At 40.9% G+C, this 9215-nt stretch overlaps 1 protein-coding gene across 1 annotated transcript in view; it reads left to right on the forward strand.

The window, feature by feature from the left end:
• The window catches only part of slc35c2 (solute carrier family 35 member C2), a 31599-nt gene extending 23380 nt beyond the window's left edge, over positions 1-8219 (forward strand). Inside the window, exons 8-9 of the mRNA XM_041205270.1 lie at positions 1409-1538; positions 4751-8219. Of these exons, the coding sequence (XP_041061204.1) occupies positions 1409-1538; positions 4751-4878 (258 nt within the window). The 3' untranslated portion in view covers positions 4879-8219. The remainder of the gene's footprint in view (positions 1-1408; positions 1539-4750) is intronic.
• The last annotated feature ends 996 nt before the right edge of the window (positions 8220-9215 follow it).

A 9215-nucleotide genomic window follows, 5' to 3' on the forward strand; every position in this document is an offset into this window, starting at 1 on the left:
GGCTAGGTTTGCACATGATATGGCCACTTAAATGAGGTGCCAGTTGGTTATTTGCTAGCTGAGCGATGTGGCTCCTAAAACCTTTTATAAAAGCCTGCACCTTCAAAAGGGGGCAAGAAGAAACTGTATGCTATAGATTTTCTCTCTTGACAGTTTTGTCCCTCACCACCTCTCTTGAAGGCATTTGCTCCTTACTGGTTATACATTTAATGTGTGGCGTTGGTGAGTGAAAAGTGTGAGCTTTGACAGACTATTTGGCTATGGGACATATCACAGCTGAGCCAGAGTGTGGGGATTGAACCTGAGATCTTCCAAGTGTGTACAGTTCAGCTACATACTGGATAAACCTAATAATTAGCTGAGTTCCATTACTTAGTTTAATTGAGAGAGGATATTTTGCTGTCTTGAGAGTTTGCCCATATTTATCACTAGACTCTTCTAAATTTTCAGGCTCTCACTTTTGAAGGGCGAAAGCTCTGAGTCAAAGAGAGTGAGTGAATCCTGTGAGAATATAGTGGATTTCAGTTGAAATTTCATGGAAGAGACGGCTAGGTTTGATGTTTCTGTCTTGCATATCTTTGTGGAATGTACAGTGGTAACTAAAAGGCAAGTTAATCTATTTTAGCTTGTGATTTTTAAACTTCAGTTTAAAAAAACAGGTTTGAAGATTTGTTTAAAAATTAAACTTTCCTTACTAATCTCCAGATACAAAAAGGATATTCTAAACTCTTTCCCCCCCTCCACCACTACCCACAGCTGTACAGCTGAGCTTTGTGCCTGCTGAGGATATGTTGCAGAACAGACTGAGTTTAATAGACCTCCTTGCTTTTGTGTTCTGTTCTGCTGAAAATGAAGCCTTGTACTTTGACAAGGCAATAAAGAGTGCAATATTTAGATATCCCATTATCACTACTTTTCTTCAGGCTACTGACTTAAGTATCCTATTTGTGAATGGAAGTTGTACTGCATTTGAAGTGTGTAATTTGAATTTCTGTCCCATTTGTGACTCTTTTGAATCACCCAAATAAACTAAATTAACAAAATCAGGGACAAAGTAAAAGGCAGCCCCTTTAACAACAGAACAATCTGATGAACAACCTTTACTGAGATTAGATTTTAATACCAGATTTTTTAATTGAACTCAAACTCCACCAGCTGCTGCAGTGGGATTCAAACTCATGCTGCCCGAGTGCTGGAGTGCTAGTCTAGCGACAGCACCACTGCGTTGAACCAAAACAATAAACCCATTCAATTGCTGTATAGTTGAAGCTAGGAAGAAATTCCATTTTAGCTGGTGTTAAGTGTTGTCAGAAAGCTCAAGTATGTATTTGGACTGTGCCTTATGTGCACTGGAAGGAGATCAAACTTGTGGAAATGGATCCCGAAGGAGTTTGTTATTCTTTTTCAGGAAGTGTGCACACTGGTTCTTGCTAGCCATGTGATGGGTGACCAGTTAAGCACGTTAAACTGGCTAGGATTTGCAATGTGTCTCTCTGGAATCTCTCTACATGTTGCACTTAAAGCCATTTATTCCGAAGGTAAAACTATTTCTTTTTGAACTACAAGCTAAATCTTACTGTAATAGGATGAATGTGAATTTCAGTAAAAAGGTCAAATGTTAAGGCTCCATTATTATTGCTTTGTGAAACGGAAATAAATATGGTAGCTAAATTATTTATGGCACAAGATTAGTAATCCAAATATTGTGAGTTTAAGTTGATAATTGAATTCAATAAACCTGCTAATTTGTGGGTGAGTACCGGAAATATTAACTATTGACGCTGCCAGATCAAAACCCAACTGGTTCACAAATGTCCCTTTGGGGAAAGGAGCACCCATTTCAAGCTGGTCTGGATACTTGTGACTCCACTCACACACTTAATTTGAAGGACAAGGCGGTTGATGCCCTCAGTACTGCTCGGGATGGGCAATAAATATTGCCTTTCCAGTGTTGCCAACACCACAAGAACAAATAAAATAAATTGTTAAACCTTTTAATGGAGTGACAAGTCACTAGGAAAAGCACAGCCCATGAGGTAGCTTCAGTGTAAAATGATATTCATGTGCTCTGCTTCTCCCTTACATTTAGAAGGGACTTAAAGGGTTAAATTGAGGACAAGTTGCATAACTTGACTTCTATTTCTTTGAGTAGAAGAGATTAAAAGAATTTGGTAATTTGGAGACAGAGAAACTATTTCCTGTGGTGAAGGAATCAAGAACAGGGGAGATAACCTTAGAGCTGGGTCATTCAGGAGTGAAATCAGAAAACATTTTTCCACACAATGGGTAGTAGAAGTTTGGAACTCTTCCTCCACAAAAGTCTATGGATATTAGGACAATTGGAGTTTTCAAGACCGCAATCAATAGATTTTTGTTAGGTACGGGTGCCAAGAGGTATGGAGCAAAGGCAGATAAATGGAGCTGCGTCTGCAGATTGGCCGTGATCTAATTGAATGGCGGAGCAGGCTAGGATGGATTCGTTGACCTAATTGTGTTCACATATTCCTATTTCCTCAAACATTTCTTCAAAACTTGTCTTCACCATCAGCTCCAGGTGCACTTGTCTAACTGGTTCTGTTTGAATGCAGCCCCAAAAGCATTTACTTGTTTATGGATAAAGAGAGATGGAACAGTTTCTCAATTGACTTTTGGAAGTGCAGGTTTATGTTGGTGCCACAAGGTGGCATGTTTTAAAATTTTCTATCTGGGAAAATCTGAGAGCTGTTCAGGCTTGCAGAACAAGCAAAATCAGGATATAATGTTAGAAACATGGGTGATCTCATCACCTTATTCAGCCTCCAAGAATTCATACAAACCAATTTTTAAATGATGTTTGTTTCCACAGATTCATAAGGCAGGATTTTCCGGTCCCACCCACCAGAATCATTGTGCGCAATGCGGAAAATTTGATGGACCAGCAAAAGGTCCATTGACTTTTGGCAGGAATTTCTGGTCCCATGGCAGGAGAGACCAGAAAATCCCAACTATAGATTTTTTACTTGAAATTCCTCAAAAATACATAATTGCAGTCGTACAGCAAGCCTTCACTTAAAGTTGTGGTTGCTTTCCTGAAAATCACAACTTGAGTAAATCTTGGGTTCCCATAGGAATCAGTGTCAAAGCCGGAGTTGATTCCTCTGGTTTTTCCAGCCAAGAAATGTCCAATGTACAAGTTGAAATACTGTCCAGTACATGTGCAGCACTGTGCATTCCGAACTGGAATAACTTTCAAACTAAAATAAATCACTGAATACAACAGAGACAGTGCATATATTCAAATTAGATAATATTAAATCACCTGAACAAGCCCTGAATAGCACAGCTTCAGTGTCTCACCAACAGCACTCCTGAAACTCAGCTCAATTTTTTGCTTGCTCTCTTTTCCCATTGTGTGTGTTGTGTGTCTGTCTCCCCCCTCTGTCCACCCCGTCTCTCTCTCTTTCTCTCCCCGTCTCTCTCTCTTTCTCTCCCCGTCTCTCTCTCTCTCTCTCCCCGTCTCTCTCTCTCTCCCCGTTTCTCTCTCTCTCTCTCTCTCTCTCTCTCTCTCCCCGTCTCTCTCCCTCTCTCTCCCCCCCGTCTCTCTCTCTCTCACCTTGCCTCTCTCTCTCTCTCTCTCTCACCTTGCCTCTCTCTCTCCCTCTCTCCCCCGTCTCTTTGTGCCTCTCTCTCTCTCCATCTCTGTGCCTCTCTCTGTCTCTCTCTCTCTCTCTCTCCCCCTCTCCTTCCCTTCCTCCCACCTTCCCTTCCTCCCTCTCTCCCTCCCTCCCTCTCCCCCCTTTGCCCCTCTCTCTCCCTCCCTCTCTGTGCCTTTCTCTCTCCCTCTCTGTGCCTCTCTCTCTCTCCCTCTCTGTGCTTCTCTCACCCTCTATCTCTCTCCCTCTGTGTCTCACTGTGAGTGTATCTCTCTCTGTGTCTGTCTGTCTCTCTCTCTCTTTGTGTCTTTCTCTCTGTGTCTTTCTCTCGCTCTCTCTCTGTCTCTGTCTGCCTCTCTCTTTCTGCCTGTGCACGTGCGCAGTGGGAGAGAGAGGCGTGCCCACACTCCCTCTGCGCGCACCCACTCTCTCCCTCTGCACGCACCCAATCTCTCCCTCTGCGCGCACCCACTCTCTCCCTCTGCGCGTGCGCACCTCTGTGTCTCTGTCTGTGTGTGTGTGTGTGTGTGTGTGTGTGCAGGTCTCTCTCTTCGTGTCTCTCTTTCTCTCCCTGTGTCTCTCTCTCTTTCCCTGTGGCGGGGTGAAGGTAGTTGGGAGCTCAGATGGAGTTGGTGGCCACTCCTTCCTGCAGATTCTTAACCCTGACTTGCGCTCCTGCTTCTGGATCTCTCTCCTTGCTCTCACCCAGCAGCCTCAGCCTCTGGAGATGGCAGCAGTTGCTCCGGCATCAGACCATGGTGGCAGCTGGCCCAGAGTGCAGCGTAGGGTTGGGGGGAGGTGAAGGCCGGGGTCAAGGCCAGAGTGCAAATGACATGAAACCGAAGATATCAATACAAATTGGAAAAACGGGTCCTAAAGAATAAACTATGTTAAAACGTAATGGCATTAAGCAAGGCAATTTAAAGTGAAGACTTGCTGTACTGACTAAAAGATATGACAATTTGACGTTATGAATATGTACAAACTAATATCACAGGGCCAAAATAATCAATGGAATGCACATTACAACTTCGTAGCTGAGGCTTGTTCTCAGTTTCATTGTTTATTCAGAGTTTCACTGACTTTGCCTTTCTATTGTTATCTTTCCCTTTTCTCAGATTCCTCCAAAGACAAAAGGTTGGATAAATTCCATGATATGACAATGACAGATGTTGATATGGAACTACTGCTCAGGAATGGACAGGCAAATGAGGACAGTGAAAAAGAAGATGTCATATATCAGTAATGACTCATTGTGTCTATTCTATATAGGATCCCAAGGTTCTGCTTCATATGGTTTACATTTGCTGTGCAAAGGTGTGCCTGTATTATGCTTGAAACTTTGTGTCTATGTATTCCAGTCCATGACTGGAACTAGTTAGATTGACACCTATTGCTTTAAGAATGAACTCATCCTTGTGACCAAGTGTAAGGATTAGGATACCAGTGAAGCATCAAATACATTTCCATGTTGTCACTAGCAGGTGTGGAATTTTTGTACGACTGTTTGAACTGTGGAAAAGGACACCCACCTGCTCACTATTGGATTTGGACCCTCCAAATTTGGTTTGTTCTTGGAGAGAATATTTTGAGCTGTACAACACTGAGAAAAAATACTGCAGTTAGTGTTTTGAAGTGGTGAATTAAGGGTTTTGTACGAGATTTATTGGACAATATTGAAAAATATTGACCCATGTGATTTTTTTCTTTTTCTGTAATCTGTTGATACCAATACGAAGTAAGTCTGGTAGCAACACTGATTTTAATAGAAATGTGCATACCTACCTAATTGTCAGGAAAATAACAAAAAAACCCCACTGTGACTGATGTATGGAGAGCAAATTATACAGCTATAAAGAATCCATTCTTTATCATAAGGCTATAATCAAGAATCAATGGAGTTGTCTTCTTTTAATGGAACTTAAGATTGATTTGATTTGACCTTATGTTACCCTAATTTCTCTCTCATAACGTCCCCTATTTACATGGAGAAAATGAACTAGAAATCAGTTCAGAAATGTTTAGCAAAAAAGCACCCTCACTCTTTATATTCTGACAATGGGCTCAAAGCCCAGGTGTATGTAACATAATTAGAAACCAGGAAAGTGCTGATTTATATGTGAAAAATTGCAGTTAGTGTTTTAAAATATGTGATTGATATGGTTTCCTTGTTACATTTACAAATCTACATTTCTCTATTTTGTAATTAAACACTGCAGTAAAGCCCCATAAATAGCACATGGAATACACTGTACTCTTGCACTCGATTGTCCACTTGCTCAATTTATTTGACCAATTCCCGCCCTATGTTTTTCCACACATTTGCCTTCTTGAAGATTCAGTTCCACATATTCTCTATCATATGCTTAAAGTAGCTAAATCTAAACTAAGTGTACAGCTTCCTTCTTCCAAGTTTGAGCCTCTGGTCCTAGAGCTTATGGTAGTGTTTAACATATCAGAGATTCAATTCATGTATTCCCTCAAGAATCTTGAATAATCTCCTCATGTATTGAGATGCCTGTCTGTTTCTTCCTAAACTGCCCAGTGTGCAGATGGTATCAGGATTATCCTTGAAGGTACGTGCTTTAGATCCTACCTCCTCAAACTCTTTCTGAAAGATCCCCATCTTGCTCTTTTCTGTGTCACTGATTTCTTCCAGTGCCTGATTCATTTCCCTCTTAGAGACATAGAATGGTTACAACACAAAATTCATGTCCAGGCTGGCTTTCTGCAAGAGCAATTCAGCTACTTCCACACCCTGCTCTTTCCTCTCAGCCATGCAAGTTTGAAAAAAACCTTCAGGCCTCAATTGTAACTGCCTCCACCACACTTTCAGGTAATGCATTCCAGATCCTAAGCACTCAAGTTTTCCTTATGTTGTCTTAGGTTTCCTTTTCAATAGTTTTGCCACTTATTTGGCTATGTCCTTTACTCTGTCATCTGAGAGTCAACCTTCCAGTCATGATTCTTGTCAAGGCTACAAAATGGGCTTAATTATAGAATCCTCCATATTACCATTTTCCTGATTTATTATTAGAGTCTTTGGTTTGCCTCGTGTGGAGCCCCTTTGTTCCTTGGTGTTCTTGACTACCTTCCCATGTACCACCATTTTTGTTTTCATCATGACTGTTGGGGACAGTATGCTGGTGCAATAATCCACAGGTGATCATGTACAGGACCTCTATGCCACCCCTTATAGGCAGTTGCTCAAATTCCTTCCCCTGCTTTGCTATTCCTTCTCTATCTATGGTGTAATGACCCTCTCTAATGTGTCTTCATGAAATCCTCTGTGTATGTTGCTGAATGCATTCATTTGGCACTCTACTGTTAGGGCAACACAACTCTGAGCCTCCTTATATTATGCACTTATTTTCCTGGATACTTTACAGATTCAGAACATACTACATTATGTATGCCATATCACTAGCCAAACTCCTGATCTGGCATTACTTCGCTGCTAACTCCTTTGGTATTCCAGACAAAATTAATTGGAACTAACTGTCACTTTGGAGATTTGGACCATCTTTGTCTCTGCACACAATTCCTGCTCAGGCTCAACTGACACTTTACCTTCTCTCAGCAAAGACAAGCTCTGCCAATGGTTGATTCAGTTGACCTTTCAGTTCAAGAAATCTGTCCCAGCACAAATGTGTTCAGTACCAAGATTTACTTGATTACTCCCAGAAAAACTTACTCTTAGCCAGCCCATTAATAAGGACTGCACAAGCAATTTAAATTAATTCTACTTTTAATATAAAAACACAGCTCCTGTGGAAATAAGGTACTGTATTAACTTTTGAGAATACCAGAGTTTTTTACACCTGGTGAAGCAGGATTCAGATTTAATTAAATTGGGCAAAAATTTAACACATTTTAGTCAGCATCTGCATAGATTGCTACAACCCAACTATAAAAGCAGGAATCAGCTGATATGGAAGTAATCAGATTATTTAGATATTTCGGGAGAGTTGATTTATTTTTCAGATGAACAAGCAATAAGAATTGAAATCGAGAATTGTTCCAACTTTTCTCCTGGATTCAAATGCAAGTTGCTGATTATGGGAGTTTGATATATTTTAGATTATGTGATACTTGCAAGTAGAGCTGGATCCATACAGTTGGATTTCAAGATGATCCCTTATTGGGGGCTTGGGTGTAGCAAAATGAACAAGTAATGCAAGGGTACTGAGCTTTTTATTTTAGGTCACCTTTATCCCATGAATGCAAGCAGTCTTCAGTTGAGAGCTTTTAATGAAAAGTTCCACCTAACTCATTTGGCTTTTGGTCTCTGTCTCCTTTTATCCTCTTTCTCCCTCCCCTTCCCTCCCTTTTTCTCTCTCTCCCTCTTTCCCCCTCCATTAGTGTTTCTCTCCCTCTCCCACCATTTCCTTCTGTCTTTCTCTCCCTCTTCCTCCATCTCACTCTCCCTCTGTCCCATTCTCTCCTGCTGTCTTTCCGTGTCTCTCTTCCTGATGTTCTCTGATCACTGATGATCTGTATATTTGTTTTAATTTCAGGAAATTAAACTTTACTCTCTTGTAACAGCTGTGAAATATTTTACTTATTAAATCACGTGATTTTAATTAACAAATGTGGCTCCTTGTGAATCTGAAATGCATCCTGTTTGACCTCAGGAACGGAAGTGTATTTTCTATAGCATTCTAGAGGCAGGGCATAGCTGTGTTCAATAGAATGAGCAGGTTTGTAATACAGTCATTGCTTGTTTTACTCCCCTACAGGGAAGCATAAGCTATCATCTGCTAACCTCCCATTACATCCTAACCAATCCAGGATCTTATGTGGTGAATTGCAGACACGTGTTTACTTGGTTGGTTTTTCTTGATCCGCACGTGGTCCAAAGTTGTTGTTGAGCAGCATTCTGTATTATCATCACAAGTCACCTCTGGAACTTAATGAGCTGATGTGTGCTTTTGTCGCATGTAACTCATCCAAAATAATAATACTCAGTTTTTTGTATGTCCAACCGTATTGATTGGCCAATTTGAGCTCCAGGTGTGCATTTGTTGGTGGGTTGATTAGATGGGCACATGTGGCGTATGGAGGACTGGAGCACATGATGCACATGTGGCTGGTAACAGTTGGAGGAGAACAAAACAGTGGAAAATAAGGGGAATCCAACAACAAAGTTACCTTGGCTGGAAAGATTGTTCCTGTGACAGATGGAATGGAATTGATGGGGGGGATGGGGCTGTCAAGAGCGGAATGAGGATGGCATGGGAGGGATGGATGAGATGGTGGAATTAATTAAGCATGGTAAAATGGCAGGGACAATTATTTAATGTAACTTATTCTCAAACTATTCTCTATGTTAAAAATAAATATTCACTAGATTTGAATGAAAAAGCTTTTGAAAAGATGTCAAGGGAATTAAAAGAATATATCGGTGTTGATGAAGATGATAACAGTCTGCATCCTCCAGAGTTTCTACACTCCAATGAGCAAGCCACTTCACTGAAGGAAAGAGCAGTTATAATATTGCTCCAAAACTTGAATTCTCATCAAGGAACAAGACTGACAGACAGGAAGCTGTTTTCTTTGATGATAAATGCTGAAATTATAACA

Source organism: Carcharodon carcharias, chromosome 14 (assembly GCF_017639515.1).
Source record: "Carcharodon carcharias isolate sCarCar2 chromosome 14, sCarCar2.pri, whole genome shotgun sequence".
NCBI lineage: Eukaryota > Metazoa > Chordata > Chondrichthyes > Lamniformes > Lamnidae > Carcharodon > Carcharodon carcharias.